The sequence below is a fragment of the Nycticebus coucang genome, chromosome 9, assembly GCF_027406575.1.
Source record: "Nycticebus coucang isolate mNycCou1 chromosome 9, mNycCou1.pri, whole genome shotgun sequence".
In the NCBI taxonomy this organism is placed as follows: domain Eukaryota; kingdom Metazoa; phylum Chordata; class Mammalia; order Primates; family Lorisidae; genus Nycticebus; species Nycticebus coucang.
The window spans coordinates 8,542,766-8,562,298 of NC_069788.1; the positions used below are offsets into that span (position 1 = coordinate 8,542,766).

At 40.4% G+C, this 19,533-nt stretch overlaps 1 protein-coding gene across 1 annotated transcript in view; it reads left to right on the top strand.

Moving 5' to 3' along the window:
- The first annotated feature begins 527 nt into the window (after window positions 1-527).
- IMPG1 (interphotoreceptor matrix proteoglycan 1) overlaps window positions 528-19,533 on the top strand; it is a 163,033-nt gene continuing 144,027 nt past the window's right edge. Inside the window, 1 exon segment of the mRNA XM_053603577.1 lies at window positions 528-594. Coding sequence (XP_053459552.1) covers window positions 528-594 — 67 coding nt within the window.

Sequence of the window (19,533 nt, forward strand, 5' to 3'; positions counted from 1 at the left end):
ACCTGCGGAGACTAACACATACTGAATGACCAGGTACTTTAGGGATAGCAATTAAGCTCTTTCAATGGGCATTTCTTGTGCATGTCATTTTGGAAAACATCTGACCCTAACTGTCAGCCTTCGTCTGCATTTGGCAGGACTTCACCTGGCTCTCTGAGTTACTGTAACAGGTGAATAGCTAAGAAAAAAAGTCTATCTAAGGACACTTGTTTATAATGGTATTCAGGGTCCTGGAGCTAGGCTGGCAGATGCTCTTCCAGAAGGTTAATGAGATAAAGGTTCCTCCAGCTGGCCCTTAAGCAGAGATTACACCTGAGGGGAAGATAAGCAGATTATTCTAGAAACAGACACTGTTGCACATTCTTCATAAATTAGCACCCACAGAAGGGTGGACCAAAAAGGTTATCCTCAATCACCTGGCATCAATATTTAATTATTTTTTGTATTTCTGTCATTTTTTTGTTTTTCTATGAAATGTGAGGTTGTTCTGTGATTATTGTCAGAATTACCAATGCACAAAGGCCAGAATGTATTTGGAGAATAGAAGGGCTATTTTTGTCTTTTGGATTTTTCTCCAAGTTCAAGGCATTGAAGGTAAGTTGTTTAAATGTTTATTTTTTAATTTCTTGTCTATAAAATGTATTTGTAGAATTGCATATTCAGAATCAATAAGGTCACAACTTTATCTCAGAGGGCTGATATATAGTAGGCACTAAAGAAATACTCCTTGGTTGGTTGATTGATTCAATTAATGATTATTAGAAATGATTTTCATTTAATTTAATATTTATAACGTAGTCTAAAGTACAGTGTATGTTAACAAAATAGGAGAGATGAATGCATCCTATGTGCTGTCATAAGACATTCAATATGATTCATATCTTTAATATCAACATTAATAGGTCCCTGAAACTAATTCTATACATTCACCTAAACTCGACAAATAATGTATTAAGTCATTTACAATCAGGCAAAAAAATGTATTTGCATTTCTTACATTGTTATGATGAAGTCATGAGTTGCCTTCCCTTAGAAAATAGGAAACGAACTTCATCTTCAGAATTCACAATGACAACCACCTTAGAAGCTTGGTTATTTTCCAGTTGTATTCATAAAGAACGGTGGTGTCAATTATTATGGTAAATCAACTGAATCTGAAGTTAAAGCAAGCCATAAAACAGGCATTTTTAAAAAAAAATAATGTATTTTTTTAAAAACCTGTTGAAGAAAGCTTGATTTTTTAAAAAGATAAGCGTCATCATTATAACATACTCAATCTTTTCAATACATTTGAAATCAGTAATATTCAGTTCTTCTTTAAGGATGAAATAGCTTCAAACAATGAATATTTTAATTGAAGTATTGGTTTGAAAAGTCCATGGAAAAGTTAAACAAATAGTTACTGTGTGTGTAAGTCACAAAATAACTGTGATTCCATCAGTTGTTTTCTTTGCAACTTCCCCAAGGGAGTGGCTGCACTCCTTGGAGGAAGAAAAAAGTTTCGGAAAATGTATTTTTCATGTTTTGTTACCTATAAGTGACAGTGGATGAAGCAAAGTTTACTTACCTTTTCTTTCAACTATAATTACATATGTTTACATTTATAAAAATATTTAATTAGAAACAAATTATAGGATTCCAGCATATTCTGAGCTTAATCTGATAAAGCAAACCAATTTGTCTATTTCATAAACTTGAACAGAAAATTCAGCTCTGATTTTTTGTTTAATTAATTATGTTAACTAATTTAACTATGTCTTCTGTTTTCATATTATACATTTCAGCCATTACACACAATTGTGAATAGCGTAATTATACGTAACAAGTTAAATGAAATAAGCTCGCCAAGAAAGCTACAATTTGTTATATGCCTACTTCTGTGAAACAATGTGCTCTAATTGCATTTTAAAACTCCTAATATGCTAATTGTTTGGGGCTTTTTTATTTCATAAGAATCTCATATATGTTAATATGTGTTATATTTAATCTTCAGTTAGTGAAGTCTACATTAAGCAGAGCTTACATAGCTTAGCCAGACTGTTTCTTACTTGTGACTAATTAATCATCATGAGTATATTTATTTATTTATTTTCATCATGAGTATATTTACATAGAAAATGGTTTGGAAAGAGAAAAAAAAGTTCAGTTCAATACCACTAGCTGTTAAGCATAACAGTTGGATGTTTACTTACATTTAGATTCTTTTTAAAAAAATTATAAATTTAAAAAATCAGAGAGATAAAAAAGTTTTGGCCCAGCATGGTGGCTTACACTTACAATCCTAGCACTCTGGGAGGCTGAAGTAGGAGGATCCCTTCTGCTCAGGAGTTTGAGACCAACCTGAGCAAGAATGAGACCCTTGTCCCTACTAAAAATGAGCAATTAGCCAGGCATTGTGGTGGATACCTATAGTCCCAGCTACCAGGCAAGCTGAGACAGGAGGATCACTTGAGCCCGGGAGTTTGAGGTTGCTGTGAGCTATGATGCCCTAGCACTCCAGCCTGGGCAACATAGTGAGACTCTGTCTCAAAAAATTAAAAGTAGGGCTTTGATAAAGTCTCCTTAATGGCTACCATTCAGAGGTATATGGCACCCCTCCTGGGTGAAGGACTCAGCTACAACTCAGACTTTACCTTACAAAGGCAAACAATGTAACCTAATTGTATGTACCCTATATTGGGTAATCACGCCTATGATTCTCCCCATATGCCTGGTATTTGGAAATAATCATTTCTGTTATTTAAAAAAACAAAAACAGAGATGAAAAACTCTCAAGTAATACTTCCATCCAAACACAACCTATGCTGGCAGCTTCATATATCTTTTTAGTTCTTTTCCTAAATATATTTATTTTCACGTGATTGCAGCTTAACCACACATATATTTTATTTTATTTTATTTTTTTATTGTTGAGGATTCATTGAGGGTGCAAGAAACCAGGTTACACTGATTGCATTTGTTAGGTAAAGTCCCTCTTACAATCGTGTCTTGCCCCCAAAATGCACATAGAATTTTTTACGGGGCTTATAGGACTTCTGTTACAGCATGTGAGTGGTCTCCATTGTTATCTGATTTTGACAAGCATCATTTTACTGACTGCACAATGTTTCATTTGGTAGATGTGTCAAGATTTGCTTTCCCTAAATATTCAACAAAAGAGAATGAACTGTTCCTAATTATTATGTTCCTGCAAATAACATCACAATGACTAGTTTGTGCATAAGGCGCTCTCAGTATTTAACACTCAGGATAAATTCACTTAAGCGAAATGATTGGATTAAAGCAGTATACACAGTTTTACGGTATTCAGTTCATATTGTCAAATTGCTTCTCAAAAGTTTCCCTATGCCCTTAGGTGATTCTTTCCCACTTGATTCCAGAGAGCGCTTACCATGTACTTAATACAGTGCTAGATACAGAATAGGAAGAGATTCAGAGAAATGTCAATATTTCAGAAGATTTCCTTTAAGCTTTATGGCTTCTGAATATAGTTTTGTCATAGATACATAAAGGTGAAATGGCTTTGATTTCAAAACATTCATTAAATAAAATTGTCTTAGCACAACAAATGATAGTTCAGGAGTTTCAAAGAGTAATTGCTTCATGGAGACACCAAAGCTCCTTTGTGCAGGATTCATATTGGGAATACCAATTGCATCCAATATGCACGGCCCGGCTTTATGCTCCTGCTTTCCAATTCACATAAATAATTTCATTTAATTGCTTGTGACATTCAATTTGTAGAAAAAAAGAGTAAAGAGAAAATCCACCTTTGGCAAGTTGGAAAATGGAAATGGTGCTTATCTTAGTGTGTGCCTTTTGGTCATACTAAAGGAAACCTTTTACTAAGTTATAATTAGTTCACCAAGGTAGGATAATTATTTTAGTAGCTGTGAAATGTCAGGAAATTTGCATTTGAAGACTCTACTTCCAGCTAATCTTTGCCTACTGGGGTAGCTCTTATTTAAAAAAACTACCTAGGAATGTATTTCCCTTCACTTGGCTTCGTTAACAGAATGTGGCTTTATTCGAGTGCCGGCGATGGCTGCCCAGTGGCGGTCACGTTAACTTTGTTCACCTGTGCTTGTGTCCAACCAGCATAATTCAAAATTTCCATGGTAGATTATTTTGCTCAATTATATCTGAGATGTCTCTAAAACCGAAGTTGTGTAAGTTGAAAATATTTTGTGCCCAAATGAACAAACCATGCAATGCACTGGAAACCATCCATTGGATTCCATACTCGCTTCAAAAATACCAGCAAAGGCTGCCTTTCTGCCCCTCTGTGCTTGTGTCTCTGATCATGCTAAAGGACTAACGTTACATGTGAGCTAATTAGACAGGGCTAGCCTAACCTACTGCTTTTTTCACCCTTTCTGTCAATCATGAGATTGCAGCCATCTTGCCCATCAGCTGGATTTGCATGCTAATTATCTCTGGCAATTTGGATCCTATATACCTTTGGTGTCACAATTATTTTCCAAGATTTTATGCCATCTTAAAATAATCCATCTGAGGTAACAAAGTTTGTTTTTCATAACAGTATCCAGGTTGTATTATAATTCAGCATATGTGTTGTAAAAACCATAAAAAATGTCCTGACCTCATCACTATATTACAAAATATCAGACTCAGGGGTGACTGAGGTCTCCACCCCTACCACTCCTTCTTGGTTAAGGGTAGCAAACATACTTCCACAGTGATGGGGAGAATTATACCAACCTTTTTGTTGAAAAGAAGGAGAGCCTCTTAACCAAAATGTGAGTTTTAACCTCCCAAAGTGGATGGTTTTCATGAACCATTGGGTCTGAGCTCACTGTCCAAGATATTTTCATTCAAGGATAGAATTTTGGCCTCACAGAACAAAAGCACCAAGCAGAGAGACCATTTTAATAAAGGGAGGGGTGCACCTTTTGTTCTGGATCCAAGGCAACCAGTGTGCCCAAGCTTATCTTAATGGGGGGTTGATGAGGTGCCTGGCAGAGCCTGGCAATGAAAATTCACATATGGAAATGTTGCTGTCAGGCACCGAACCACAGCACACCCACTATAATTATTTGTTGAGAGTGTTCTGAACCCCTGCACTGCCTCTCTCTTCCAGCCATAGCAAATGTTAGAAGAATATGAAAGGGCCACAGAACAGTGACAGTGCTTCTGAGCATATGCTTGTATTCAGCAGATAAATATTTTCCCATTTACATTCAGTCATTCTTGAGGATGTCGACCGTGTGCCTTTGTAAAGTCATCTTCATTCATTCAAACTTGGTTTCTTCATTCAGGCATTGCAATGCTCTTCACCACAGCCAGCATCTATTTTTATAATTGCCCTTAGGAGAGAAGTTAAGGAAAACTAAAATAAAGGAATTTTGTGGAGAAAAGTCAAGACTTTAAAATGAGTGAAGAGTTTCTACCTTAGAAATACTTTAACTCTGTATATTGAATAACAGGTGTCAGGCCAATATGTCTGCCTTAACCTTCCAGCTGCATTTATAAACAAACAAAAGCTGCATTTAATTTAGCTGAACTATGAAACGGAGTGACACTGTTATTAATCCATTGTACTCAGATCAGTTCAGGCCTGATCAAAACACTTTGCAGACAGTAATTATGTTAATTAGCATTTAGCTTATTTTTTTATAAAAGCTCAATCTAATTTTTGCTCATTTATGGTTCAGAGCATAAGGCAGAGTAATATTTCTAAAGCCTAAGTAATATTTCTAAAATCATTTGAGCTGAGAGGGTCAGGACTAACGCTGGAATGTGAGCTGTATCCATTTCTACCTTACATCTACTTAATCAAATAATCAGTCCAATATAATATGACAAGTGAAATTAATATGGCTTTTACTGTTAATTCGTAAGCCAACTTTGTTCTGCTAACCGCACCAGATGACTGCTGGTCCTGAGCTATTTCTAACCTCTATTTTCATGACTGATCTCCAGGTAATATCCTTCCCCTCTACCCTAGAAAAGGAAGCTCCTATCTTAGGACTTCTGTTATTCATTAAGAATGAGGTGTGAGGTTTTTGAACTCCTCAACTAACTGGAGTTGGTTTATTTATGTTTGTTCATTTCAGTAAGTGTGCACTATTAGAGTATAAGTTCAGGAGGAGGTGGCTTACCCGAGATTCTGTTAGGTATCTAAAGGCAGTACTTTGCTCATGAGTTTTAGAGGACCTAATGGAAAAGCCTCTTCTAAACCAAAACTATGTCCCCCCCCAATCAAAACATTGAGACTTCACCTCCAGGTTTGTAGTAGTTTCATTCTCTGGAGATATCAGATTCTGAAACACCCCTTGTTAATAATTTCCGTCTATTAGATCATATGTTATTCTAATCAGAACATCCTGTCTCCAGTCTCGCTCCCAGTCTCTCTGGTTCTTCAGCCTGCTGCTGGCCAGCTCTCCGCAGCCTTCTGGGTAATATAACAAGGACCTTACCCCCTCACCTCTGTCCCATCTGCTCTGTGAATCCCACTCTGGGAAAACTTCACTTTCTCTTTGTCTCCTTTCCTTCCTGCGCTGCCAAATATTAGAGAAACCCAGATAAACAGAGTTCTTTCATGAAACAGATGCATGCACTGTGACCTTAGCTGGGCCCTACAAGCTAGTCGGCCACCATAACCTGTGATTGCCAAGTCCCCCACCCTACTTTGCCAACCCTCCCCTGTCACCTTAAGCCTACAGCCTTGTTTCCCCTCACTCACTGAAGCAAGACTTTCTAAGGCTTGCACAGAACATAACTCTGCGCCAAACAGCTCTGCCACTTACTGTGTAACCTTGCAAGCTGCTCAATCTCAAATACTTTTCACTCTCATGGTTTCTTTGTCTGTAATAGCAGCATCTGCCTCAAAGAGTAAAGCTTTGTGGAGGCATTTGCTACAAAGATGGTCAATCACGCTAGCTCCTAAGATGGCTGTGACAACTGCTATTGCTACCATTATCACCTCCTCCTACTTACTGAGGAGACCAAAATCATTTGACCCCATTTGACATCTCTTTTTTCCACTTCAGAGTTCCTCTGAATTTACCTAAACTCTTCTTATTCTCTTTTGTTTCTGAGAATAAAAGGATTTCATATCTTTGTTAATGTTATTTCTACCTCCTATCACTTTAATTCCATTTACAACCAATTTCCATAAGATGGTCCCAAAATGAAAAGACAGCCTGTGGACTGGAGGAAAACATCTGCAAACCACATATCTCATAAGGGGATAATATCCAAAATTTAAAAAGAACTCATACAACTCAGTCACAAAAGAGGAAAAAGAAAATAAAACTTCATAGACCAATTTAAAAACAAGCAAGGGTCTTAAGTAAACATTTTTCCAAAGAAAACATGAAAATGGCCAATGGGTATGAAAAGGTGCTCTAATCATCAGGGAAATGCAAATCAAAACCACAATGAACTATCACCTTACATATGTTAGGATAATGATTATCAAAAAGACAAGAGGTAAGTGTTATGGACAGTATGGAGAAAAGGAACCCCCTAGTACCTGTTGGTGGGGTTATAAATTCATATAGCCATCATGGAGAACAGTATGGAGGTTCCTCGAAAAATTAAAAATAGGATTATGCACCCCATAATCCCTCTCCTGTAATTCTTCTGCAAGGTGTATACCCAAAGGAAAGGAAGTCAGCAGCACCTAGAGGGATCTGCGGTCATGCTTATTACAGCATTATTCAGAATAGACAAGATGAGGAAACAATCTAAGTATCCATCAACTGCTTTTATATTTCATCATTAAGTATGATGCTTACTTTCTCCCTCTTTTCCTTTTTTTTGGCTTGTCTGTTTCATTCCTGTAAATGCTCTTTGCCAAGTAAAGTTCCTTTCTAATTCTAATTTACTAAGAGTTTTTAATTATGAATGTAAAATTCATTGTTTTTCTGTATCTATTAAAATTGCCTGTTTTCTCTTTTTTAATTCATTAATGTGATAAATGACCTCAATCAATTCTCAAATATTAAACCAACCTTACATTCCTGAGATAAATCAAGCTTGGTCATATATTGCTTAAATGGTGCCAGATTTTATGTGTGCTAATATTTTATTTCTAATTTTACACTCATATTTATAAGCAAGCTTGACCATTTAATTTTTTCATAGATGTCTTTTGTCAGTTTTTTTTTTGTTTGTTTTGGTTTTTTTGTAGTTTTTGGCCGGGGCCAGGTTTGAACCCACCACCTCCAGAATATGAGGCGGGCTCCCCACGCCTTTGCCACAGGCACCGCTGTCAGTTTTGAAGAGTTTGTATTAAAATGGAATTATCTTCTACTTGAATGTTTGGTAGAACCCATTGTAAAAGCCAGAGAAAAATATTTGTTTGTTTGTTTTAAAATCATAGCTATGTACATTAATGCGATCATGGGGCACCATACACTGGTTTTATAGACCATTTGACATATTTTCATCACACTGGTTAACACAGCCTTCCTGGCATTTTCTTAGTTATTGTGTTAAGACATTTATATTCTACATTTACTAAGTTTCACATGTACCCTTGAAAGATGCACCGTAGGTGTAATCCCACCAATCACCCTCCCTCCGAGAGAAAGATATTTGTGAAAAGATACTTGACCTGTCAATTTTTTTTAAGTTATAATAATAATTATCCTATCTCTTGAGTTAGTTATGGTAAATTATATATTTCTAGAAATTTATTCATTTTATAGGATATTTCAAATTGATTGGCAAAATATTCATAATATCTTCTTGTTATCTTTTTTTATGTTTATAGAATGTTTGCAAAAAGCATAATGTCAATTCTGATATTGGTTTCATCTTCTTTACTCAATCAATCTCGTTTGTTTGTTTGTTTTGATTATTAGTATTTGCAAAGGAAAAATGTTTGACTTTTATATTTCTTTCTTTCTCTTTCATATTTATGCTGTCTTTTATATTTCATTACTCTCTGCTTTTTGTTCTTTTTTCCTTGTATTTTCTTTGGGCTTATTTTGTTTTCTTACGCTAACCTCTTGAGTTGGAGGTATAGGTCATTAATATGAAACTCTTTTCTTTTTCTAAAATGAGTATTTTAATGATGCAATTTTACTTTTAGGAACTTCATCCCACAAGGTTTATTATGTAGCAATTTTATCATTTAACAAAAATGTAATTTCTTCTTTGATCTATAGATTATTTGGAAGGACCTTTTAAATTTTCAAATATCTGAAGATTGCCCAGTTGTTTGGGTTTTTTGTTGTTGTCGTTGTTCTTGTTGTTGTTGATTCATTAAGGGTACAAAAAACCAGGTTACATTGATTGCATTTGTTAGGTAAAATCCCTCTTACAGTTGTGTCTCACCCCCCAAAAGGTGTGGCACACACCAAGGCCCCACCCCCCCTCCCTCCTTCCCTCTCTCTGCTCTTCCTTTCCCCACCCCTCCCTCCTTCTTTCTCTCTCTGCTCTCCCCAGTTGTTTTTTAAGCTGACTTCTAGCTTTCTTCCTGTTAGTCTGAAAACATAATATACATAATATAGTTCTTTTAATTTTATCAAGATTTTCATTTTAGTTCAGTATATATCTGATTTTTGTTTATTTTTCCCGTGTTTCAGGAAAAGGTGGAGATACAATGCTGTATAGATGTCCATTAGGTGGAATTTGGGCATGTTTTCCAAATCTTCTCTCTTTACTGATTGTTATTTGCTCATTCTCTCAATCAAGAAGGCTATCTTAAAATGTATCTACTGTTCTGGGTTTTATTTTTGTATTGTCTATTGACTTTTGTTTTGTATATTTATATATCATTAAGTGCATCAATTTTTAAGTATGACTTTGTGAGAGCAGTAAATTAAAAGGTTTGTAATATTATAATCATGGATAGCATGAAGTTCCAGAAAACAGAAATGCCTGACTAAATTTAAGCTGACTCTGATTTAACCACTTCAGATATGATAGGGATCGAATGAAATAAAGTATGCCTCCAAATATATAGCCCCCCTAGCAACCACAAGGAGAAAAATCCCCTGTGTTCCAGCCCCCATTAAAGCTGGGACCACAAAGAAAGTGGGTATTTGGCCCAAAGCATTGAGTTCCATGAATAAATTCACATTTCTGGGCCCTGGTACTTCCTCAGTGCATCCCAGCTTTCCAAGTTAGCTTACTCCAGAATTTTTTACAATGTGTTTTATGGGCTCTTAGTAAGTCTCTGAATTCCTTTTATTTGTTGACCCCACCCACCTGCAAGTCAGCCTCACAGATGAGGAGGCTGAATCTGCCTTCTGGTCATGAATGACCTGGTACCCTCTGGGATAGTCCTTTCATTTCCAACCGTTGTGTCAAGCTTGGCTGTCAGAATGCTCTGAAAAGTATGTTTCATGCATTCATGAGGTACAACTATAACTCATCATCCATACAGCTCAGATTTACTGGTAAAATTTCATTCTGATTCCCTTATCAGTGATAAATTGTCTTTAAACTCCACATCCTAAAACCTATAAAGACAGTGTCAAAAAAGCACAAATAAAGGGTTTAGAAGGAAGGAAGCCATGCAATTAAAAAGGTCAGTGGAATTTAAGTTAATAATGATTGGGAGTGGCTGGATGGAGCTGGACCTACACATACGGGAAGGTATCAGAATGATCTGAGTGTACTAAGAAAATCTCAGATGCTGAAGAAATCACTGGTTCCCTTTCGTCAGTTCCTGACAACAAGGTGGCCATGTGCAAACTCTTATCCCCACAGAACTTTTCTCACCTCATTTTCACAGCCTGTTCCCTTCATCTTGACTTCAGCATTAATCCAACTCCATTCACCATTTTTTCAAAGCAATATACATTCTACAATTGACCATATTCTATATTATAAAAATCCCCTACTCCACTAACTTTCAAGACTGGCCTATGTGTGCGGAGAATGGATTTTGTTAATCTGCCCATGTATTCACTTCATCCTTAACATTTTATATTTTTTGCTAAATTTCACAAGTAAATTTAGCATTGCATGAAGATGCAGTGTGCTGATCCACTGGTTTCTCACAGCTCCTGGCACAACACTGCATACCGGAGGGCATCTGTGCCCCTGTTTGGGAGGCAAGGGCGTTTCCCCACCACTAGAGGTGTGGTTCTGGACTTAAAGCAGGAGCGGCACCTCAGCAGCTGACAGCTGGATGTGAGAGGACCTTGGCCAAGAGGCTGCGTTATCAAGTGATCTCTGGTTTAGATGAAGGCTGGCTATACTGCACCTTCTCACCACCCCACAACAAGGACCTTGCCTGTGTTTCTTCCCTTTCCCAGAACACAGAGCAGTCAGCTTTCAGAGCACACCTCCCCTTCTCACCATGCCCTGTGCTTGCTCCCTACTGGGAGGGGCAGGCAGTTCAGGGAACAGCGAGGACACAGCCCTGCCAGACTCCAGCCTCTTCACTCCCTGACATTCACCTGACCTGAAGAACTGGCAACTCCACCTGCTCAGAGGATCATCTTCTTTGAACACAAAAGAGGCAATCTCCTTTCTTTTCTGTACCTCTACCTTCAACTTCAGCTCTGCTCCTCCCTGCTCACCAAGCTGCACATGCCCTCAACAAAACGTGCTACTTCATACCTCAGCATCTCACCTATAGATTTGATTCTTCCTCTTCTTCCTTTTCTTCTCTTAGTGCCATGATGTGGGACTCAATCTACATACATATGTATGGAGTAGCAACCTCTCCTTTCTTGTAATGATTTACCACTGTTCGAACCCCTCTCTTCTTGACATTGCAAGTGAAATAGCTAAACCAGATTTTTCAATGAACAGAAAGATAATGCAGCCACTCTAGTTATTTGAGAGAAGAGACCACTGATGCCATTCTGAGTAGGGAGTACTGTTGTTAACAAATGCCTGTTTGGAAGGTAAGGAAGGCCATGACATCTGATTTTCAAAAGCTTTCAGAGAGAGAAGTGATGTGGCGTCCACCCCACCTGCCATTGATAATCTGACTATTGGAAAAGCTTATTACTCCATGATTCCTTAAAGGAAATAGCTGCCATTTCCTTACTTTCTGTGTTCCTCTTTTGTATCATTTATTCCAACAAGTTTCGCCTTGACTCAGGTCATAGACTGGGGTTGGCTTTGTGTACGTATATCGGAAACTGCATGTGAAGAGCAGGTTGCAGAAGCTTCTGTGTTCCCCACTTCATTATTCAGAGAACAGTGTGTTTAAAACCTACCAACACTTCTGGACTAGACTGAAAAAAACATCCAGTGAATCTGCATAATTTGTTGGTACATGTTCAGTATGTTAAGCACAATGTGTATTTAATTGCCTTTGCTCTTTGGAAAAATTTTCTCAGGTGTGTAATTGAGAATCTACTAATGTAGGGGGAGGACCAGGATATAATGGATCACAAATAAGAGGAACACTTGCGTAAAGGCCACAGCCCTTCACTTCTTTTTCAGTAAAGGTAGAAAAACATGTGCAAAATTAAATTATTATTTTTGAAAACTGCCAGTCATTGATTTGGTCCTGAAATGTCATTCATTTTCTCTCTATAGAGTTCTGTTCTTGAAATGGAGATTTCATTCTGTTGGAATTCCAGTAAATTTTGTCTCTGCTCCTGTTAATTCATTCATTAGGACAGGCTTTTTCCCTTAGGAAGACATAATGGTTTTGCTAAGTACCAATGTCTGTTGCTTTCATAGCAATGCTGCCAAGAAAGCCCATTCTCCTATTCTTACTGTCTATAATTGTCACTATATGTGTATAGTAAGCCTATATTGTAGACTGGTAGGGTTAGATGGTAAAAAAATACTCCTCTAGATGAGAAAGTTTGGTGAGGACTGGTCTAAACAGATTGGTAAGCATGTACTTGACTACATAACCAAAAAAGAGAGGGGTTCATGGGCAAATCTGAGCCTGAAATGGAAACTTTGTGAACAGCTTATGACTGGAGGCGAACTCTACTACCCAAATGAAAGCAACAAACTTCCTTACAGTGGCTCACACATGTAATCCCAGCACTTTGGAAGACTGAAATTTAAATGGGAGGATCACTTGAGGCCAGGAGTTCATGACCAGGACCTGCCTAAGCAACATAGCAAGTCCTCTTGAAAGAGAAAGAGAAAGAAAAGAAAAGAAAAGAAGGAAGCCACTCTAGTTATTTGAGAGAAGAGACCACTGATTCCATTCTCAGTAGGGAGTACTGTTGCCAAACAAATGCCAATTTGGAAGGTAAGGAAGGAAGCCATGGCATCTGATTTTCAAAAGCTTTGAGGGAGGGCGGCGCCTGTGGCTCAGTCGGTAAGGCGCCGGCCCCATATACCGAGGGTGGTGGGTTCAAGCCCGGCCCCGGCCAAACTGCAACCAAAAAAATAGCCGGGCGTTGTGGCGGGCGCCTGTAGTCCCAGCCACTCGGGAGGCTGAGGCAAGAGAATCGCTTAAGCCCAGGAGTTGGAGGTTGCTGTGAGCTGTGTGAGGCCATGGCACTCTACCAAGGGCCATAAAGTGAGACTCTGTCTCTACAAAAAAAAAAAAAAAAAAAAAGCTTTGAGGGAGGGAAGGAGGGAGGGAGGGAGGGAAGGAAGATAAAGTGAGTAAATTCCCTAAGAGGAGAAAGAACAAAAAGAAAAACAGGAAAATTTTTAATAAATGAATAAATTCTTCTCTGACATGACAAGGAGATGACATAGCCTGCAGTGGCTTCAAGGGTGCCAGTCAACACAGGCCTCATAAACACAAGCCTACAACCCAGAGTGGAAAGGACACCTCGACTAAAGATCTGGCCTTCACATCTGCCATCCGAATCTAATATTTAAACAATAAATGAAGGGTCAAAAGCTCACCATTTCAGAACCACCACTCCCATCATGGGCCAGATTTTACTGTTTCTTAGGATAAAGAAATGTTTGAATTTAGTGTTTGAATCCAGCAGTTGTTCCTTTAATTTTCAAACATATCATAGTTCTACTGGGTTGCAGAATCTGGGTTAGTTCCAGAGTACAGCAGCTAATGAACAGAAACAACAAAACAAAATAAGACCACCCTTCTCAAGTTAAACTTTCTGCATGTCAGCCACTTTCCTTATCCTTCTGGAAGTTTCCCTGCCAGGCCTTTCGCAAGAACCACTCAGCTCAAAGAAGCCTATACTACCATGATCACTGTCAGCCCTTCTTCAAATGGTCTATTTTGCTACAAAATCATCTCTGTCGCCACCACTCCCATCAGCAAATGATAAAATCCAAGTTCACAGAGGTGATCGTTGTTATAGTTTATGTTCAATTTCAGTGTATTAAAATGCATTAGAGGAGGGGAGACAAGATGGCGGACTGAAGCCAGCTTTCAACAAAGGCTCCCGTCCAGAAGGAGAGTTAAGGGACAGGAATTTAGTAAGTATCCTGGTGGACTTGAGCCTCACCAAGAGAGAAGGCTGAAGAACGCACATCAACACCGCTGAGGCAAGTTGTGATCACAAGGACGCAAACAAAAGGTACAAAATCCACCACCAAGCGGATGGGAGTCCCTCTCCCCCATGAGACCGGCTCTGGAGCCCCACAATTTAACAAGCGGGCATAAATTAAAGGCCCTCCCACTACACTCCACGGGAGAGACCTTCTAAAAACTGGACCTACCTCCCCTACTGGGGTGCCGTGGCGTTCTCCTGCCGGACATAGGGCTGAATAAAACTTTGGGAATCCTTTGCCAGCAACCCTGAATCCCCGGCACTCCCCTCCCGCCCACTGAGGTCTGGAGGCCTGTCCCCCAGGACTTCGGATCCTTGGGTGATTTCTCAAGGGGAGTGGACAGTCCCCGAGTTGCGACTGGTCAGCATTGACTCTGAGGCGTGCCAAGTGAGGAGAGGGCACCGGGCTGAGGGGGAGTCACGCCTCGCGGCACTTCCCTGCGGTGCAGTGCACCAACCCTCCCCAGGCATACGGGGCCCAAGACTGAATCAGACTCTGGCCTCCCCGCTGAGAGCTGAGAGCCCCTACTCTCACTCGGGGTCTGAGGGCCTATCCCCCAGGAGTTCGAATCCTTGGGTGATTTCTCAAGGGGAGTGGACAGTCCCCGAGTTGCGACTGGTCAGCATTGACTCTGAGGCGCGCCAAGTGAGGAGAGGGCACTGGGCTGAGGGGGAGTCACGCCTCGCGGCACTTCCCTGCGGTGCAGTGCACCAACCCTCCCCGGGCACAAGACTGAATAAGACTCTGGCCTCCCCGCTGAGAGCTGAGAGCCCCTACTCTCACTCGGGGTCTGAGGGCCTATCCCCCAGGAGTTCGAATCCTTGGGTGATTTCTCAAGGGGAGTGGACAGTCCCCGAGTTGCGACTGGTCAGCATTGACTCTGAGGCGCGCGAGTGAGGAGAGGGCACCGGGCTGAGGGGGAGTCACGCCTCGCGCACTTCCCTGCGGTTCAGTGCACCAACCCTCCCCAGGCATACGGGGCCCAAGACTGAATCAGACTCTGGCCTCCCCGCTGAGAGCTGAGAACCCCTACTCTCACTCGGGGTCTGAGGGACTATCCCCCAGGAGTTCGGCTCCTTGGGTGATTTCTCGAGGGGAGTGCACAGTGCCTGAGCTGCGTCAGGTCAGCGCTGACTCTGGGACACGTGAGCGAGGAGAGGGCACTCCGCTGAGGGGAAATCAAGCCTTGGCGGCACTTCCCTGCGGTGCAGTGCAGGAGCCCTCCCCGGACCGTAGTATTGTGTGAAACTGAATGAAACTCTAGCTTCCCCCCCCGCCCCACTCCCAATCCGGGTCTGGGGGCCCATCCCCCAAGAGTTCTGATTCTTGGGGGATCTCTTAAGGGGTGTGGACCCAGCACAAACTGCGGCCGCTCAGTGCTGACTCTGGGGCGCGGGACAGAGGAGAAAAGGGTCGCCTGAGTGCCCACACCAGAGCAGCAGTTCCCTGGAGGTAGATCAATAGCCGTTTTTTCTTTAACGGCAGAACGCTCACTTCTGGATATTCTGAGGCCACACCCCCTGTCTCCCTGGGCAACCAGAGGAGGCCACCGGTGACACGGCTCACAAACCCAGAAGCCTCCAGGGCGGGGCCGACCCAGAGAGGTGTTCAGACGCAATTCTCCAGCAGCAAAGACGTTTGAACTCAAAACAGCCCGTCTCCTGTAGGCGACAACAAGAACAGAGACAGAACCTCACAAAGTTGTCTGTTCTGTTCTGTTCTGTTAGCAGCATCCATCAGGGACGGGGCTAAGCCTGAGTGAACACCTCCTTCCCATCACCTGCATCAAACACTCAAAGATGTCAGGCCCCATCTCCTCCTGCTAGATAGTGGCAGTCTGCAGGGGCCTGGCAGACTTCCTCGCGATTCAGGCAGGTGCAAACCCCTGGAGTGTCTGTTCACTGCAGGCAACTGGGTTAGCCATCTGCAGAGATACCAGTGACTGGGTCCGACGGAGGGGCAAAGTGGGGAAGGAGACGTCAACCTTCCCAGACTGCTCTGTTTCCGGGGTGGCTCCTCCTGACTCCACGCTGCACTGGGGTGAGCTGTCTCAGAGGAGTCACCAGGCCCCTGTGATCCAGTTCCCAGAGACCTCTTGAACCCTTCCACCTGAGACAAGTGCCGATTGAGACAGTTGATTCGGACCTTTTGAACTGGGCTAATAGACTGAAGACTTTTCAGGTGGTGCCCTGGGTGTGCGATTGTAGGAAGGTTTGATTCTCCTTTTCCAACTGGGGCCAGAGGTGGGCAGGCGGGGTGACTTAATTGCTGATTTTTCCACACAGCTGAGACTTCAAGCCAGAGTAGAAGTTGCAATAGGATCAAACAGAAACCAGCTGAAAACAAGACAGAACCACTTTGCTCCACCACACCAGACAGGGCCCCAGTTTCTCAGGCCACAACACTGTACGGGCCCTCGATAAAACCCCAGGGGAAAAACCAAAGGGAGTAAACCATGGGGCGGAATCAGCGGAAAAACTCTGGTAACATGAATAACCAGAATAGATCAACCCCCCCAAGAAAAGATACAGCAGATGTGATTGAAGATCCCATTCATAAACAACTGGCTGAGATGTCAGAAGTCGAATTCAGAATTTGGTTTGCAGACAAGATTAATAAAATGGAATTAGGAATTCGAGGAGAAATTCAAAAACTGTCTCAAGAATTTAACGAATTTAAAGACAAAACCACCAAAGACTTAGACACACTGAAACAAGAACTTACAGCCCTCAAAGATATGAAAAATACAGTAGAATCCCTCAGTAACAGAATGGAGCAAGCAGAAGAAAGGATTTCTGACATTGAAGATAAAGTCTTCGAACGCTCCCAATCTCTCAAAGAGGAAGAGAAATGGAGAGCTAAAACGGATCACTCACTCAGAGAGCTCTCAGATAATTCGAAAAAAAATAACATAAGGGTTATAGGAATTTCGGAGACTGATGAAGTGGCAGCCAAGGGCACAGAGGCCCTTCTACATGAAATTATGAAAGAAAATTTTCCAGACATGCCTAGAGAATCTGAAATTCAGATAGCAGACAGCTTCAGAACCCCAGCACGATTCAACCCCAATAAGCCATCTCCCAGACATATCATAATTAGCTTCACTAAAGTTAACATGAAAGAGAAGATTCTCAAAGCAGCCCGGCGAAAGAAAACTATAACGTACAAAGGTAAGAATATTAGAATAACTGCAGATCTCTCTGCTGAAACTTTTCAAGCAAGAAGAGGCTGGTCATCAACTTTTAATCTCCTAAAGCAAAAAAACTTTCAACCCAGGATCTTGTATCCAGCTAAACTGAGTTTCATCTATGATGGAGAAATTAAATACTTCAATTACTTTCATATGTTGAAAAAATTTGCCATAAGTAAACCAGCTCTTCAGGATGTTCTCAGACCTATCCTCCACAATGACCAACCCAATCCTATACCACAAAAGTAAACTCACTCAGAAACTTCGGATCAAACTCCAACTTCCACACTGGCGAAAGGATTAAAAATGTCCACTGGACCTTTGAAAAACTCGATACCCAAAATTCCACCAGACTTATCCTTACTCTCCATCAATGTGAATGGCTTAAACTGTCCTCTAAAGAGGCATAGGTTAGCTGACTGGATACAAAAACTTAAGCCAGATATTTGTTGCATACAAGAGTCACATCTCAACTTAAAAGACAAATACAGACTCAGGGTGAAAGGATGGTCATCCATATTTCAGGCAAATGGTAATCAGAAAAAAGCAGGTGTTGCAATTTTATTTGCAGATACAGTAGGCTTTAAACCATCAAAAGTAAGGAAGGACAAGAATGGTCACTTCATATTTGTTAAGGGTAATACTCAATATGACGAGATCTCAATTATTAATATCTATGCACCCAACCAGAATGCACCTCAATTTATAAGAGAAACTCTAACAGACATGAGTAACTTGATTTCCTCCAGCTCCATAATCGTTGGAGATTTCAACACTCCCTTGGCAGTGTTGGATCGATCCTCCAGAAAGAAGCTGAGCAAAGAAATCTTAGATTTAAACCTAACCATCCAATATTTAGATTTAGCAGACATCTACAGAACATTTCATCCCAACAAAACTGAATACACATACTTCTCATCAGCCCACGGAACTTACTCCAAAATTGATCACATTTTAGGTCACAAGTCTAACCTCAGTAAATTTAAAGGAATAGAAATTATTCCATGCATCTTCTCGGACCATCATGGAATAAAACTTGAATTCAGTAACAACAGGAATCTGCATACCCATACAAAAACATGGAAGTTAAATAACCTTATGCTGAATGATAGCTGGGTCAGAGATGAGATTAAGAAAGAAATCACCAGTTTTTTGGAACAAAATGACAATGAAGACACAAGCTATCAGAACCTCTGGGACACTGCAAAGGCAGTTCTAAGAGGGAAATTTATAGCACTGCAAGCCTTCCTCAAGAGAACGGAAAGAGAGGAAGTTAACAACTTAATGGGACATCTCACGCAACTGGAAAAGGAAGAACATTCCAACCCCAAACCCAGTAGAAGAAAAGAAATAACCAAAATTAGAGCAGAATTAAATGAAATTGAAAACAAAAGAATAATACAACAGATCAATAAATCAAAAAGCTGGTTTTTTGAAAAGGTCAATAAAATAGATAAACCTCTGGCCAACCTAATCAGGAAAAAAAGAGTAAAATCTCTAATATCATCAATCAGAAACAACAAAGACAAAATAACCACAGACTCATCAGAAATCCAAAAAATCCTTAATGAATATTACAAGAAACTTTATTCTCAGAAATATGAAAATCTGAAGGAAATAGACCGATACTTGGAAGCACGCCACCTTCCAAGACTTAACCAGAATCAAGTGGAAATGTTGAACAGACCCATATCAAGTTCAGAAATAGCATCAACTATACAAAACCTCCCTAAAAAGAAAAGCCCGGGACCAGATGGTTTCACGTCAGAATTCTACCAAACCTTTAAAGAGGAATTAGTACCTATATTACTCAACCTGTTCCAAAATGTAGAAAAAGAAGGAAGACTACCCAACACGTTCTATGAAGCAAATATCACCCTGATCCCCAAACCAGGAAAAGACCCAACAAGAAAAGAAAATTATAGACCAATATCACTAATGAATATAGATGCAAAAAT